At 38.6% G+C, this 18474-nt stretch overlaps 1 protein-coding gene across 3 annotated transcripts in view; it reads right to left on the reverse strand.

Moving 5' to 3' along the window:
* Positions 1 to 18474, reverse strand: part of LOC102219109 — a 314558-nt gene that overhangs the window by 170308 nt on the left and 125776 nt on the right. For all 3 annotated transcript variants that reach the window (XM_023352126.1, XM_023352127.1, XM_023352128.1), the window contains 4 exons: positions 16815 to 16912; positions 16580 to 16700; positions 16197 to 16496; positions 14959 to 15554 (listed from right to left, as the gene is read on the reverse strand). In XM_023352126.1, coding sequence (XP_023207894.1) covers positions 14959 to 15554; positions 16197 to 16496; positions 16580 to 16700; positions 16815 to 16912 — 1115 coding nt within the window. The remainder of the gene's footprint in view (positions 1 to 14958; positions 15555 to 16196; positions 16497 to 16579; positions 16701 to 16814; positions 16913 to 18474) is intronic.

Raw genomic sequence — 18474 nt, forward strand, 5'->3', positions numbered from 1 at the left:
GGTTATAAACAGGATTAAGCAACTTAAATCGAAGATAATTTTTCTTCAAGAAACACATTTAACAAATTGTGAGATAAAGTCTGTTAAAAATAGATGGCCGGGCCAGGTGATATATGCATCATATGATAATTATGCAAGAGGTGTAATTATTTTGATCCATAAAAGCATACCATTCCAAATTGTAAGAACAATAAAAGATTCAGCTGGTAGGTATGTAATTGTCCAGGGTAATATTTTCTCATTTACTCTAAATTTAGTGAGTTTATATGGTCCAAATGAAAATAAGCCAACATTTTTTGAAGACCTGTTTCTTACTATATCTACTCTTAAAGGACTTTATGTAATTGGAGGAGATTTTAACTGCACTTTAAACCCAAATATTGACCGATCAATTGGCCCAGATGCTTATAAAAAGCAAACTAGGAAATTAATAAGTCAATATATATTGGATATCAACTTGGTGGAAGTGTGGAGAGAACAAAATCCTGATAAAATAGAATTCTTTTGTCACTCGGGTATACACAAGTCCCGCTCACGTATAGACTATTTCCTTGATTCAAGAGAACTTTTATCAATGATCAAACAATGTCAGTATGACAGCATAGTGATCAGTGATCATGCACCTATCTCACTGAATATTCACATAGAAAACTTGGTGCATAATACACCTCGTTGGCGGTTTCAAGCAAAATGGCTACAAGATCAAAATTTTGTCAGATTGATAGGGGAGAAGATAGATACTTATTTTGAATTAAATACGGGTCAGACTTCCGCCTCAGTGAGATGGAAAGGATTCAAAGCATATATTCGAGGTGAAATTCTTAGCTATACAAGTACAAAAAACAAACAACAAAAGAAGCGAATGGAAATTCTGGGTAAACAAATAAAATTTTTGGAATTAGATTTAAATACCAATGATGACCAAACAAAGCAGAGTGAATTGTTACGTTTGAGAACTGAATATAATAAATTATCTTATGAAGCAGCAGCAAAAAGTTTAATGTGGTTAAAACAATCTTATTATGACCAAGGCGAGAAAGCTGGGAAATTATTGGCGTGGAGAATTAAGAAAATACAAAGTGAAAGAGCAATTAATAGTATAAAGACCCCCTCTGGTAGGGTAACAGTAGATCCAGCTGAAATTAACAATAGCTTTAGGCAATTTTATGTAAATCTATATAAATCGGAGTGCCACCACGCTTCGGAAGAACAAGATATGTTCTTAGATCAACTTCAGTTTCAGACACTTACAGAAGAGACAAAAAAGGAATTGGATACAAATTTAACGATTGAAGAAATTTCACAGGCCATACAAAGTATCAACAGCGGTAAAGCTCCTGGGCCAGACGGTTTCCCTATTGAATTCTACAAAACTTTTAAAGAAAAACTTATAACCCCGCTCTTTAATATGTATGAAGAAGCATTTAGAAGTGAAGTTCTCCCACCTACTCTGAGACATGCAATGATCACACTGATGTTAAAGCCTGGTAAACCCCCTGAGGAGTGCTCCTCATTTAGACCAATCAGTCTGATGGGGGTGGACACTAAAATACTTTGCAAAGTTTTAGCAAACAGACTGGACCCCTTTATCTCGTATTTAGTTCATAACGATCAAAATGGCTTTATACCAAAACGTCAAGGGTTTCACAATATAAGAAGAGTCCTAAATATAATTCATGAGAAATTTGACGCTAAAGACACTGCTTTATTATCACTTGATGCCCGTCAGGCCTTTGATAGAATTGAATGGTCATATTTATTTAACGTTCTTCCGAGATATGGATTTGGTTGCAATTTCCTCAAATGGGTTAAACTTTTGTATACAATTCCTGAAACCAGTGTTTGGACAAATAATTTAGCCTCCAAACCTTTCATATTAGAACGTTCCACTCGCCAGGGTTGTCCGTTATCTCCGATGTTATTTGTCTTAGCTATAGAACCCTTGGCAATGATGATAAGAATGCGAACTGATCTATTTGGCATTCAGTTGGGAGGCCAAGAGCATAGATTGGCATTGTATGCTGATGATCTGATAGATTTTTTGACAAGCTTGTCCATTAGCATCCCACATTTAATGCAACAAATAGAGTTGTTTGGTCAGTTTTCTGGCTACAAAATAAATGATTCAAAGTCCTCTATTCTATTTTTGAACAGGGACGAAAGATTGAACCCGGTTATACAAACCCCCTTTATCAATGCAAGAGAGGGATTTGTGTACCTTGGTGTTAAGATCACCTCAGACATTAAAACAATTGTATCAGCAAACTATGATCCTCTGGTCAGTGAAGTAAACGAGTCACTGAATAATTGGATGATAATGCCCATATCAATGATTGGCCGAATAAATGTGATTAAAATGAATATATTGCCAAAATTTTTGTATCTTTTTCAGACAATTCCTCTGCCTCTTCCAAAACAATTTTTTGATGGTTTAAATGGTATTTTCAGTAGATTTATTTGGAATAATAAAAAGCCTAGATTAAGACTTCGCCTGTTGTACCTGCCATATGAGAGAGGGGGGTTGCAACTTCCTAATCTTAAATTGTATTATTGGTCCGCCCAGCTACGTTCAGCTATGTTTTATTTCTCAACCGACTCACCCCCAGCATGGATAAAAATTGAACAATTAATAACAAACCTTAGATTAAATCTGTATTTGTATTCCGCAAGACCAAAGCAACTGATAAAAATGACAAAAAATCCCTTTCTGAAAAACACAATTGATGTTTGGTATAGGACCCATCAATATATTGGAGATACCCCTTCCATTTCCTCTTTCTCACCCATCTGGGGGAACAGATATTTTAAGACAGGGACAGCTGATGGAGGTTTCAAAATCTGGGCAAATAAAGGTGTACAGAAACTGGCAGATCTTTATAAGGATGACCGGCTTCTTACATTTGAGCAGTTACGCCAAATATATAGCATTCCAAAGAAACACTTTTATAAGTATTTACAAATTAAACATTTTATTATGTCAAAACATAAAACGATTGAATCCAAACCACCACTATCATACCTAGAGAATATTGTGCTAGGAAATTAAGAGAGGAGAGGTCATATTTCTTTATTTTATATAGCTTTACTAAAGCACGATGAGGAATCCACTGCAGATAAATTGGATGCATGGAGAGCTGACATCCGAGAGGAGATACAAGTAGCGGACTGGAATACTGCATGCGTAAAGGCCCAAAAGCAATCAATCAATACAAGCATGAAACTCCTTCAGTACAAGGGGTTGATGAGAATTTACATAACTCCAGTCAAATTGAACCGCTGGGCACCTAACATCCCAGATATCTGCTGTAAATGTTTGGTTGGAAGAGGTACTCTCTTTCACTGTGTATGGGAGTGTCCAAAGTTACAACAATATTGGAACTTGGTTACACAAACTTTGTCAGAGATCGTTGGAGTGAATGTACCTGCTGAGGCCAAAATGTGTGTTTTGGGTATTTATTCAGAGAACTGTGTTTTTAATTCCAGACAGTTAAAATTGATTGACTTTGGACTCCTGCAGGCCAGGAGATTAATATCTCTCTACTGGAAAAAATGGATATACCATCAAATCACATGTGGGTGAAGGAGATGTCATCCTGTATGGCTCTGGAGCGACTCACTTATATTGTCAGAGGAAAAGGAGCGAAATTTGAAAAGACTGGTCACCGTTGACTGAGTTTCTGAAACGTTACAAAGGACATTAAGAGAACTGTGCAGAGATTGCTGGGGGGTTTTTTCTCTTTTCTTTTTCTTTTTTTTTTTTTTTTCTCTTTTTTCTTTTTTTCTCATTGTTCTTTATTGTTTGTTTGTGTTTGTTTGCTTTGGGGACCAAGTTATTTAATGAGAATCTGTGTTAAGTGTATCACTGTCACTTGTTCTTTCTTTTATGTTATAAAATTCAATAAAAATATTCTTCAAAAAGAACATATTAAATACATTAACTTTAATTTATTTTACAGTATAAGAAATATATGGTATAGAATACAGACTTCAATGGTTTGGAAGACAAAAACATTTGGAAATGTGCAAGGTTTTAAAAGACGTGTTTGTGAATGTATCAGAATTTGTACTGTAAAAAGACAGAATTTCAGTTTTGGGTTAACAGAAATGTTGGTAAATTTAACATGAAAAACTGTTAAATTATGGAAAACATTTTGATGGAAGTTCTGTAAAAAAGACAGAAAATGTTCTGGTAATTTTCTGCCAGTACATTTTCTGTTTTTTTACGGAATTTCCGGCAGAATTTGTTCCGTAATTTAACAGTTGGGTTTTTTTCGGAATTTAACAGTTTTCCGTGATTAAAATTTACCAGGACATTTTTGGGTTTTTTACAGATTTTTTTTACTGTGTATGCTAAGCTGTAGTTGGCGATATGTTCCTTGCTTCTTGGCATGATAATTTATGTGGCTAAGGCAAACATAATTTTCACATAAACTTCTAAGTTATTTGAAACGTAACTCCAATTAACATACTTTGAAGGCACAGAATCAGTACCGGTCTGTGGACCGGTACTGATTCTGTGCCTTCAAAAGTGCTGTGCCTTCTCAAGTGAGAAAACTCACCTGATATAAATAAAATTTTGTGTTGTTGGAATAACGCCCAAGAGAAATTAATTTGATCAAAGAATGTCATGAATATGTATGGAAGCCCGTTTCCTCCACTCTGTTAAAAAAGTTATCTCGTTATGATGAGATAGTACCTCAAAAATGAGAGTATCTCATTGTAATGAGATAGTATCTCAAAATAAGATAATTATTTTGTAAATAATGACACTTTAATGTAAAGATGGCACTTTTAATGGACTTTTAGAGCAACTTTGCATTAAAAGTGTCATTATTTACTGAATGAAACTTCGTGACAACAGTCATAGACATTCATAAAGACTCCTTCATGTTCATGACAGGTGTTATATCATGTTTATAACAGTGTCATGTCAGTCTTATGCACACCCTGTCAAGTAAAGTGTTACCTATGAAATTAATAATCTTTATTTAAGACTCCATCAAATGATCAGTGAGGGGCAAGAGGTATAGTTTCTCTAAATCATCCATCCAGGCTGATCACCAATTTCCTATTGTGAAAAAGCCTGACCTGCTGATTTTGATTTTGACCGTTACCAATTGTCTGAAATGTTGCTAAATATAGCAAGAAACTCACTGAGTTGGCAACAATGGGGTGACTATTCTGAACTGCAAACGTGCAGGTATAACCTGGTGGGCCGGTCTGTCAGTCCAACCTCTCTCACTGCAGAGCAGAAGAGGACAGTGGCTGATTTTTAAACCTTTGCTGAGGTAGATAAGATCAGGGGATAAGCTGGGCTTTACATGCAAGTATTGGCCAATTACCCATCTGCCAAATTAAGGAAATCCGTTGGCTGATACGTGTATCCTATATTATACATGCATATAGAACATAATGTAAACGGCACTGTCAGAGATGAAATAAGTTTAGTTTAGTGAATGACCTAATCATCTGACTGTTGATTGCAACCAGTCTACATTATTAGCAGAAATAGTCTCTATGGGGCCTTCTAGTCAAATAGAGAGCCCCAAAACCAAATTTCACTTTGGGCCCCATGGAGACTCTGGCTGTTCCTGTGTCATGGTCACAGAGTGGTTATCCCAAACTGGTATATTTGGACAATCCAGGACAGATTTTCAGGTCCTTATGGGCAGTACAGCGGATTTATTCCAAGGATAATATAGCTGCAGTGTTGTGTGCTTTTGAACATTTTAATGCTTTCTTTCTGCATATAAATATTTTGCTTATTCAAAATATTTCTAATATAGTCGTTCTCAATAAAGGGTTTAAAAATTATTTATTCCCAATTGCTCACTTTTGAGAACAAAAGGACAACTTTACCACACACATTATTAAAGTATCCATTAGAATAATAGCATGGTAACTTGATGAAAATCTCTCGCTATATATTAGTCATGCAATGCCAAGGAATCTCACTAAAGCATGGAATAATATCTTAAAATGTTTTATTTTCATATGTGTAAAATAAATCAGCTTTTGTTGCAAAGTACTCCTGTACAAGTAAATATGTAAACAGACAATTCCTTCATGTGGCTCTGTGTCTGGAGCAATATCTGACCTGTTGAAAGAGCATAAACAATGAGATGTGCCTGACATTTTGATTCACAAATGTCTGGCTCATTTGACATGCCAGATATTTGTGGCAAGGATATATGCTTTAAATATTTTTAAAGAATGCATCTTTAAAGATATTCATAATCAAAAATAAAATTATGTCGTGCCCAAATGAGGCCTAGTTTTTTTTAAAGATTAAAATCAACTTCAAGTTTTTATTGGGAAGGTACTAAGTAGCTGTGATGGTTTGATACAAACATTTACTTCTTCCCTGGGCCCCTGCTGACTTGTGTCTCCAATATCTACTGTGTGGTGGGAGCTGGCACACTGGAAAGCACACAATGCTGACGTGGGTCACTTGGTCTCATGGTTTTAAGTCAAAGGAGTCCACATGAGCCTCCTTTAGGCAGGATTCACTGTGATTTCTGATAACACTGGATAGGCCACGTGCCTCTTCTTCATTCAACCCTCCAAGGGCTGACAGGATTTCAGCAGCCACTCATCTGCAGGGTGACATGGTGAAGAAGGCCTATCAACATGCCCCAAAATATAAAATGAAAATAACAGTTTGAACTTACTTTTAAAAACTGTAAATCTGCATTTTTTTTTACAATATTTGCATTTTTTTACTATGTAGGTATACGTATTGTTTTATTTGATAACAGTAATACATGTAACACTGTTTTTATGTTTTATGCAGAATCTTTATAACATTCTGTTAAAAACATTCTGTTAGCAGGATGTTAAAAAGCATCCTTGGTACCAGAAAGTCATAATGATTATCATTAAATTATTTTTGCCATTTCACATTACATACACGATCACAGCTATTGTGGCTACATGTTAATGCATTCTCAAATTTATTCACAAGAATTAATCTGCAACCAAACATATCCTGTTCAGCTCCGTAGCACACATTTTTCAGTCCTGAGGTGTTATAAAATAGGAGTAATATATTACAAAATCGGCTGTTATGTGAAACACAAAACTTTGTGATACTCAGGATTACAAGCAGTTGACTCAAGTGCAAATGTAAACATTTTTGTAATATTTCATGTACTTTTTATTTTTGACAGGCTCAGCCCACAACAAAATAATTTCACTAAATCTAAATGCATTTAATTCTGATTCAAAAAATATGTTGGGACAAATAAATGTAAGTATCGAAACAATATTTAGATTGAGGTTGAGTTAGCAGGTAATGCTAAAATATCACAACTTTCTTACAGTGCGGCATCAAACTACAGAATAATACCAGATATTTGCTATAACAATATCTTAATTGCTACTTTTATTTAAAAATAAATCAAATCAAGCAGACATACTTACTTGCCAAGCAGAGATGTAGCAAACTTCCGAGCCGATATTTATCCTCTTTATTCCAGACTTATTCTTTATTTTTAGCTTGGCTTTTGTCATAGGTCTTCTTTAGAACCTGTCTTGGTTTTTGTACCAAGTACTAATCCAGAAATTAGATGTTTCCCTATAAATTTGGTTTGTTTCTCTGTCGTTAGTACAACAGCAGGAGCGGGATACCGCTAACTTCAACTTGAACAACGGGTGCGCGCTGTGCAGGAGTGAGCTGCATACTCCCACTTGCTCTGATTGGCTGTTTTGGTTTGGGAGCAGTGTATTTTTATAAATGCTAATGGGCTCTTTGCACCTGCCACGCTGACGTCACAACCACATGTGCAAATGCGGCTCTCTTTTTCCCCGCTTTGAGTTACCATGACAGCTAGAAAAGATAAAGTCTTATCTCAGACGCAAATAAAACAATACTATGAGCATTATTGTCTTCCTAATATAATGGGCTTTTAAGTTTTCATGGATTTCCAAACGGTCCTGAATTAAGAAGACGGTGGTTTGTAAATATTTGTCGCTACCATTTAAAGCTAACGCTGCACAGCAAAGTTTACAGCCTTCACTTCACTCCGGATCAACTTCTTCAGCCTAAAGCAGAAGGTAAAGGAGCCTCCTGTGTTATTTCCATGGAATCACTTCTGTATTCAGCCTGAAAGAGAGTTTATGGAGATAAAGCAAATTTAATTCTTGTTACCGTATTTTTATGTACCTTACATTGTACGTTTTTTGAATAAAAATATAAATAAAAAAAAAAAAGAAAGAGAGTTTATGGGAACGAGAGAGCAGACCAGAGCCAGACAGCCGAGCAACTGCTGTCAACACCGTCCTGCTTCACAAGAAGCATGCAAAACTAATAAAGCGAAGTAACACGGAGACCTTAAAGAACACGGACATATTTTTCTAAAAGCAACTACTTTGAACCTGAACCGTCAGCTGAACTAGAACTCCGACACCAGAGCTGCTCTACTGTTAAGCTAAGGGCTTGTTGTTCCTCAGGCTTCAGAAGCAAAAAGCCTGAACCGTAAAATCCCCCATTACTTGGTCTCTGACACTAACGACAATAGATGGACATAATATACTTGAAAACAAGGTAAAAACATTGTCCGTTAGAATGGGTGAAAAATGTTTAGATACTTAAATAGCACATTTTTACAAGGAAAATGTCTAGCAAAAGCTAATGCTAGCCACAAAGTTTAAAGAAAGTAAAACTCACCTTCGTATCTGTGTATAACGAGGCGAACATCTTAAAACCTTTCTCCAGCTTATTTGTCGGGGCTTCGGATCGATGTACATCATTAATTGTTACCTTGGACAAGCCCTGCAAATACCCAGTGTAAAGAGCCTTTTGCAGTAGATCGGAAAAGATTGAGCCGCTTTTCCCTGAACGCGGAAGCTGAGGTGCAAAGAGCCCATAGGGGCACAGAGAAGAGGCAGAGGGTCTTGACTTTTTCATAGATTATCTCTCTCATCTTCTACTTTCAGGAGATAGCGAGATTTTGAACAAATATAAAAATAAAATATGTTCAAAAAAGTTATACTGCAGCAAAGAGAAAACAAACAACAAACCATTCATTATAATTTGTTTTCACGTGATTTCATTATCACGACTAGTAGTAGTACAACAGTGTCTTAATAAGAAAAACTGCTGCTCACCATCATAGACATGATACATGAATACATATAATATACGTATTCATGTCTATACTCACAAGTGCAGGTGGGAGATGCTATACAAGTGGTAGCAGACCTGTGGTTCTCGAGCCACATGCGGCTCTTCAATACTGAAATTTCCCACACTCATTGAAAGCAGCGTAAGGTGCACAAGTTGTAAAATTTTGTTAAGCTAGCGCTATTTCGGAATAGAATAAAACAGAGTCGAATGGCTTTCCAGTCGAATTTTCCTTAATAGGTCTCTGTATTTATGTCGGTTGCATTATTTCATGTCAATGCACGTTGTGCGCAAATAATAGATAGTGGCAAACATACATTATATTGCCAAAAAGTATTCGCTCCCCTTCCTTGACTCACATATGAGCTTAAGTGACATCCCATTCCTGACGTTGGTCAACCCTTTGCAGCTAGAACAGCTTCAATTCTTCTGGGAAGGCTGTCCACAAGGTTTAGGAGTGTGTTTATGGGGATGTTTGACCAATCTTCCAGAAGCACATTTGTGAGGCCACACACTGATGTTGGACGTGAAGGCCTGGCTGTCAGTCACTGCTCTAATTCATTCCCATCGGGTTGAGGTGCACTTTGTGCACTAGTGCACGGACATGTTGGAAGAGGAAGGGGCCAGCTCCAAACTGTTCCCACAAAGTTGGGAACATGAAATGATCCAAAATATATTGGTTTGCTGAAACATTTAGAGTTCCTTTCACTGGAACTAAGGGGCCAAGCCAATCCATTAATTCCATCCATTTATTTACATCCTTATCCCATTGGAGTCAGGAGGGGTCCTGGTGCCTATCTCCAGCTGTCAACGGGCGAGAGGCTGGACAGTTTGCCAGACCATCGCAGGGCAACATAAAGACCGACGGGACAAACAATCATGCACACACACACTCACACCTAAGGAGAATTCATACAGACCAATTAACCTAACAGTCATGTTTATGGACTGTGTGAAGAAGCCAGAGAACATGGAGAGAACCCACGCGTGCACAGGGAGAACATGCAAACTCCATGGGGTAGGGTTAGGGTTAGGGACTCCATGCTGGGAATTGAACCCAGTGCTGCCAACTGCGCCACTGTGCAGCCTCGGGTAATCTCCCATCTCCTGAAAAACAATCCCGCACCATAATCCCCCCTGCACCAAACTTTACACTTGGCACAATGCAGTCAGAGAAGTACCGTTCTCCTGGCAACCACCAAACCCAGACTCGTCCATCAGATTGCCAGATGGAGAAGTGTAAATCGTCACTCCAGAGCAAGCACCTCCACTGCTATAGAGTCCAGTGGCAGCGGCTTTACACCACTGCATCCGACGCTTTGCATTGCACTTGGTGATGTATGGCTTAGATGCAGCCGTTCCACCATGGAAACCCATTCCATGAAGCTCTCTGCACACTGGTCTTGAGCTTGAGTTTGGAGGTTAGTAGTGATTGACTTTGCATAAAGTTGTCAACTTCTTTCCATCATGTGCTTCAGGATCTGCTGACCCCACTCTGTCAGTTTATGTGGCCTACCACTTGGTGGCTGAGCTGCTGTCATTCCCAAACATTTCCATTTTCTTATAATACAGCTGACAGTTGACTGTGGAATATTTAGGATCGAGGAAATGTCACTACTGGATTTGTTGCACAGGTGGCATCCTATCACAGTTCCACACTGGAATTCACTGAGCTCTTGAGAGCGACCCATTCTTTCACAAATATTTGTAAAAACAGTCTGCATGTCTGTGTGCTTCATTTTATACACCTGTGGCCATGGAAGTGATTGGAACACCTGATTCTGATCATTTGGATGGATGAACAAATAGTGTGTGTCAGAGTTTGACCAGCAGGTTGTGGTGCCGTTAAGAGGAAAAGCAAACAGGTTCTGATCACATGAGCACAATGCTGTGCGCATCACGGTGATGCGTAGAGTGGCAGGTTGATGGACTTGAGATATGGAGCAAGTTTTCAACAGCAGAAAGAACAGAACAAAAGACAAACAAAACATGTCTATAGAGTTTCTAATGTTGGATGATTTGACTTATTTCCTTGTAAGCTGATTCAGTAGTTTATTGCTAATTGTGTTCTTAATTCTAATTCCATTTATCCCATCTCCGCTTTAAGTGCTGCTGTTGGGGTGGTTTGGAATGCTCCTGTACATATCCTTAATGCCTGATGTTGAATATTGTCTAGTTTTTCCAAATCTGTTTTTACTGCTGAACCATAAACAACACTTCCATAATCTATATTTTATCTGATCAATCCTGTGTAAAATCTTTTCAAAGCTCCTCTTTCTGCCCCCAAATCACTTCTAGCTAAACATCTCAAAATGTTTAGGACTTCTTTACATTTATCCATAGTTTTTGTGTAAATGTATATTCCATGTTATTTTCTCATCAAACCATTTTCTTAAAAACTTTATAAATTTTACTCTAATTATTGTTTATATAACTTAATTTTGATGTCCTGTATCTTTTGTGTGTAAATATTGTAACTTTTGTTTTAAACCCTCATTGGCCATTTTTCAATTTTATCAATAGCTTCCTGAACTGTTGGGAAAGATGTTGTAGCATGTAATGATAAAGTTTGCATTTTGTCCACTCTTCCACATGAGTGCACGTGTTGCACTCATTTGCAAAAAGTGAACAGCTTCTTGAGTTTTGTAAACACATCTATCATTGCAAAAAATTATTGTTCCTTGTCTGTTTCCATATTCAATTGCATAATTCTTAGAAAACTATTTTGACTTGTAATTTTCTATTTGATAAAAGTCCCAACCCAATAAAACATTTTGACAATAATACCCAGTTTGTATATTTTAATTAATCATTCTACTCACAACATGTCATAGTCTTTCTCTATGTCAAAAAATAGTGATAGTGATCAGTACCAATTGCAGTTATTTTAATGTCCCATAAACAAATTCTAGCCATTGAGTTAGACACAAATGTGTAACTTTCTGCGGGCTCTGTTCCTGTTCTCACATTAATTCTTGTTCCCCTCCCATCATTATGACATACAACATTTTTATTTTCTATTAACTCTTCAATAACTTGTCCATTTTTATCATTGTATTTACCCCACAACGTACTATTTGCATTAAATTCCCCACACCATATAACTTTCCCTTCCAAATGTCCCATCTATTCCTCCATCTTTTCAAATGTCAGTAGTTTACACAGATTATAAAAAATAATTAAAGCTGCAAGCAGCCTCGAGCGGCCCTCGCAGCAAGCGCCGCTCCGGCCTATTGGCCACCGAGGGGGTTCCAGCCACCGCAGAAGCTCTCGCACAGTTTCCAGAGCCGCAGCCCGCTCGCCACCGCAGAAGCTCTGCCGCAGTTTCCAGCACCGCCGCCCGCCAGCCACCAGAAGCTGTCGCGCATTTTCCTCGCCCGTCCACCGGGCGATACGCATGAATGCGTTCAGCAGCACTCCCCAACGACTGTCAAAAAATCTGGTGCAGATCGGTCGATACATCGAGGAGATACAGCCGATGTATCAACTTAGGGGGCGCAGTGGAGTCAAATTACATTTCAAACCCGTTGGGCTCTTTACAGGTGAACAAACGTATACATATCCAGTTTGGCGCCAATCGGATGATCTATCTGTGATTTAGAGCCAAACGTATGAGTATGGCGAGGGACTGATATTCGCCATTTGGCCACGCCCACACGGTTCAGCCAGCAGCAAGCATTGACAGAGCTCATCATCAGAATCATCTTCATTAGGTCAAGAGAGCCATAAATGGAACTTTCCAAAGAAAAAAACAGCACTTCCTGTTGTGAGGGGGCGGGGCTGAGATGACGTCATAATATGATGACATAGGATCGTCAGGCATCCCACCAGGATCACTCATGCAAAGTTTGGTGCAGAATCTATCGACCGTTCACAGTAAAATACGAGACTTCCTGTTGTCAGGGGGCGTGGCCTAAGTGATGTCATCATTTGACCATCGGATATTATTGGACACCCGATGATGATCAATAACTGAAAGTTTGGTGTCTCTGTAAGTTTTTGTGTTAGAAATACAAATTTTTCCTTTTTTCCTGTGCATTACAAAATCAAACTCAGAGGGCAATGCTGCCCTCTGGTGTCGAATTACTGAAATAATGAAACTATTTCAGTAATTCGACACCAGAGGGCAGCAGTGCCCTACACATGATAGGGATCCCCTTTGTAATTACATATTACACAGTCGATCACAGGGGAACTTTGAGCCCTGCTAACCCCCCTTCAACATGGTCAAAACTCACCATTTTGATAACTTTGAATCGGCCTTGCCTTATCATCAGACTGACCAAGTTTGAAGCCGATCAATCAAAATCTCTTGGAGGAGTTTGATCAAATGCAAAGGCTGTAAATGTCAAAAATGGGGACAAAATCTGAACTTCAATCCAAAATGGCCGACTTCCTGTTGGGTTTAGAGCATTGCTCCAGGAGACTTTTTTGTACGTCCTGACAAGATACACATGTGTACCAAGTTTCGTAATTCTAGGTTAAAGCATGGCTTGGGGCTGATGTTTTAAAATATTCTAGGGGGTGCTGTAGAGAAATGAGGCAACGTCCTCCAAATTTCGCTATGGATTCCTGGATAAGGATAAGGATCCATCCTAGTGAGTTTGGAGCAGCTCGGCCCGAAACTGTGGAATTCAGAGCCAAACGAAATTCGACGGCGTTCGCAACGCCGCCACGCCCACCTGCTTCATCGCAGCCAGTCAGGGTTGGAATCCACAACACACCAACATGTCTTCTGTCTCTCGACACAGTTTCATGTTGATTAGGTCAAAGGGCTAAGATAGCGACCGTTCACAGTAAAACATTACACTTCCTGCTCTCAGGGGGCGTGGCCTACATAAAAAAAAATTTTCACCGCAAGGTATTTTAGGACACCCGATGGCGATCAATCACTGAAAGTTTGGTCCCTCTATGTGTTTTTGTATAGGAAATATAAGAGTTTTTTGTTTCATGGCGAGTAGGTGAACTTTGACCCCTGGTAATCCCCCTTCAACATGCTCAAAAACTCACCATTTTGCTAACTTTTAATTGGCCATGCCTTATGATCAGACTGACCAAGTTTGAAGCCGATCAATCGAAATCCCTAGGAGGAGTTCGATCAAATACGAAGGCTGTAAACGGCCAAAATAGGGTCAAAATCGGACATTCAATCCAAAATGGCCGACTTCCTTCGATAGTTGCACTATGACATTACTTGTAAATACTACATATTCCTTCTGTTCCTCATATTTCAGCTACAATGTATTCCAATTCTACACTTTTCCCTAAAATCTGATATTATATTCCGTGCTTTATAAAGATCATATACCCTCCCCCACTTCCCTCCTCTCTATCCCTTCTTAAACTATCATAGCCTTTTGTAACAAAATCTAGATTTGGTTTTAGCTATGTTTCCTGTATACATATAATCTCTGTTTTTTCTTCAAGTAATATATCATATTTTCATATGTTTTTATTTTGTTAATCTCTGTAAGTCTTTCACCAGATCACCAAAAATGTTTCTCTTTAATTCATCTAAATCCTCATCTCATGGAATGCCATTAATCACACCACAAATAATTTTGTATTCACCAATAAACTTTCTTTCCACCACTGTTTTTTTGCAATTGTTTCAACATGTAATGCCTTGTTTTTACTTTATTTTGTTTATTTTTCAGTCTCATATTTCATAGCTTAGGATATTAAAATAATTCTAACTACTTTAAGCAACAATACCACAATAAAAAAAAGGAATTCATTAGGGAAGAATAAACTTTATCAGGAAAAATGTCCTAAGATTAAGTACAAAAACTAATATTAACATGAGATGCAAATGAAACTAGATAATGAAATACCTGTGCTGCACAGCAGGCATGGTGGGCTCTTTCAAGCCTTGTTTTTCAATCACATCCTGAAGCTTCCTCAGCTCTCCAAGTGTTATCCTTTTCCTTAGACCAAAAGATTTGCTTTGAGTCTCTTTCTGAAGGCCTCTCTGCTGGCTGGCCAGTCCACTCTCTGCCTCCTCCAGGCTTCTCAGCAGGACAGCCACCATGTCAAGACAGGAAGCTGGCGAACCATCCCTAGTTACAGTCAGCCTTGCTCCCTGCAGAAGCAGGTCCAGCTGAGGTGCCTTTTCTTTCAGACTGTCAATGCTCTGTCTGATCAGAGACAGTTTGCAGCGACAGTCCTGCAGGACCAAAGAATCAGTGGAGGAGGTACCTTGGACCCCAGATATGTCATCATCCACCTTGCGTAGTGAGATGAGAAATTGGTCAAGTGCACGGGCTGCCGCTTCACTCTTCTGGACCTGCTGTCGGAGCTGATCCAGGCTGGCTTTATGTGTCTCAACTTCTCTAGTCAGACGGAAGCATTCTCCAGGGTCCAGGTCACTGGACTCAGGGTCCAGTCGGGACAACTGATCCAACTCACTATGAATGTTGTCATGGAGCTCCTTTGGGGAAACAAGACAAAGTTTTGTCTTGATTAATCATGAAAACACATACCAAGACCTGTTCCCATTTGATTAGAATGTGTCAAAATACAGCTGCTTACCCTAAAATCTGAAAGTGCTGCCATTTACTTTTACATCAGTCAAGATCAAATACAATAATATGCATACCACATACAGTCATATTTAATAAATTAGTAAATTAGAATCTGAGGTTTGTTCAATTTAAAGTAGCTTTTCAAAATAACAATGCTTAAGTTGGTCTTAAGTCCAAATTACTGTTTTAAAAAGTGTTTTTTTAGTGTTCTGGTGTAATATTCTAATCTGAAATGTGGTGTTTTCATTAGCTGTAACAAAAAAAATTATCCGTAGAAATAAAGACCTAAAAAAACAGTTTGTGTATAATTAATCCATATAAGGTGTTCTACTTGATAGATTGAGATATTGCAAAAATGAACTTAATATTTTTATTTATTAATTATGACTGTAAATATCAGGTCAAGAATACTTTGACTTTGGACTCTCCTTGTGTGAATTCTGATAGGGAATTCCCGCTCCTACTTGTGAGAACAATTGGAACACATACATGTCCCCCCCAAACATTTTGCACAGCTGAAAGGTTGACAAGGGATATTGACAGCAGACCTTAATATCTTTCAGGATGTTGGTGCTGGCCAGGCTGAAGCCAGTAATATCTTTGGATTGTCTCAGATAGCGGTCCAGGCGGTCATTAAAGTCCACCAGGTGGTTTTCTGTTGAATCAATCTGTCTGAGGGCAGCACCCAGTGAGCTGCCTCTCCTCTGAAGGTCCATCTGTTGGCTGCGCCAGAGCTCCAGCAGCTCTGCCCTCTCTTGCTCCAGCGAAGAGTCCCCTCTCAGTTGGGAAAAGTGGGAACACTGGTTTGCATACTCAGACCACAGTAACTCGGTCTCCTGTCTCAAAAACTGTGGAGGGAAATAGCTCAAGTCAATTTCCTTAGCTCATCACTGTGATTGGTCTGTTTGTTTTGTCATTTTCTGACATGTACCTGTATTTCTTGGAGTCGTGTATGCAGGGCTTTCAGGGAGATTAAGTCAGAAGGAACATCCCTAAAGTTCTGTTCATTTTTAGCCAGATGGGCTTGAAGAGTTCTTTTGCAAGTTTCATATCTGAAAATTCCATGAGATGAAATAAAAAAAATGATCTAAATACTACTGTATCAAAATCTGCAATATAGTCAAATCAAAAACATTTTAGCGCTGAAAAAGTGTGATGTATTGTACCTTTCTAAAGCGTCCTTCTTTGTGATCTCTTCCACAGATGCTTGCTTCTCAATGTTCGTCTTCTTCTCAACCGTTTTCTGAACTATAACCTGGGACACCTGCACCACAATGATAAAATGACATGTCTTATCTGTTGTACCTCAATTAATATTTCTTGAGCGGAGTTTAAGCAAGACATTTTTGTTGTCCATCATTTTGATTGATGGTGTCACTAAATTAATTAATATTCAACAAGTAGAAAAGAGGCTGCAGATTCCATCACAGATAAAACAAATAAACACATCTAGCTTTGCCTCCACAGCAAGGCCAGCCCAAGGCACAAGCAAACTAAGCAGGGCCCCAGGGCCACTCAGGGGGCCCCTCAGTGGAACTGATTTTATTTATTTTTTTAGTAATAATTTCTGTCGTTATATCAAAAATACACAATTTCACCATGAAGTGATTTGTTTTTACAATAATATATATTTGATAAAGTATGTAGAAATGATTATTTTATTGATAAAAAGGAACAAAATAAATTGCTCTTGGGGTGGGCTGTACAGTGGTAGAGCTGTTGCCATGCAGCAAGAAGGTCCTGGGTTCGATTCCCGACCCAGGGTCTTTTTGCATGTTCTCCCTGTGCTTGCGTGGGTTCTCTCCGGGTACTCCGGCTTCCTCCCACAGTCCAAAATCATGACTGTTAGGTTAATTGGTCTTTCTAAATTCTCCATAGGTGTGAGTGTGTGTGTACATGGTTGTGTGTCCTGTCTGTTTCTGTGTTGCCCTGCGACAGAGTGGCGACCTGTCCAGGTTGACCCCGCCTCTTGCCCAGAATGTTAGCTGGAGATAGGCACCAGCACCCCTCCCGACCCCACTAAGGGACAAAGATGTACAGAAAATGGATGGATGGATGGATGCTCCTGTGGCCATGGTAGGTACCGCACATTTCGCAGGTAACATGAGCTGCCCGTGTAACGTGCTGAGCACATCCTATGTGGTCATGTGCTGACATCAAATCCCCACCCTCTCAGAATTAGAAGTCGCTTTTTTCTTGAAAAGTTCCATCTCTGACCCTCTTGACTTAATTAACATGATATTGTGTCAGGTCTTTAGCACAAATATATTTCACTGTAGGGTATGGCCATGGCAATATTGCAAAGTAAGACATGCCATTATGTTTGGCTCTAAATTCCACAGATTCCAACTTAGATATATTAAACTCACTAAGATTAATCCTAATCCAAAGAATGCAGCCTAATATCTTGAAATCTGGACCAAATCCTTAAGGCTCCATAACAGTCACCCAAAGGTTTACGCACATGCACCAGCTCTGGGTCGGGCTGGGATTATGAGCCTGTCTGAGACCTGCAAAAAGGCTTTTTTTCAGGACCCAGATATGGTCCGTGTCTGGACCAAATAGAATAGAATAGAATAGAATAGAATATACTTTATTGATCCCTAAGGGGAAATTGTTTATTTGTTGAAAGCTACTCCATCTTAGGTAATAAATACAGATTGTGTAAAATACAGTATATATATACCTAAGTGTGATAAGTTAAAAATAACTAGATATAAACAAATAAATAAATAACAAGTAATCACATGCAATATATTAATCAATATGTAAAATATAAATGAGCACAGAAAAAAATATAATCAATTAGTACAGCCTTGGGCATTG

Source organism: Xiphophorus maculatus, chromosome 19, assembly GCF_002775205.1.
Source record: "Xiphophorus maculatus strain JP 163 A chromosome 19, X_maculatus-5.0-male, whole genome shotgun sequence".
NCBI lineage: Eukaryota > Metazoa > Chordata > Actinopteri > Cyprinodontiformes > Poeciliidae > Xiphophorus > Xiphophorus maculatus.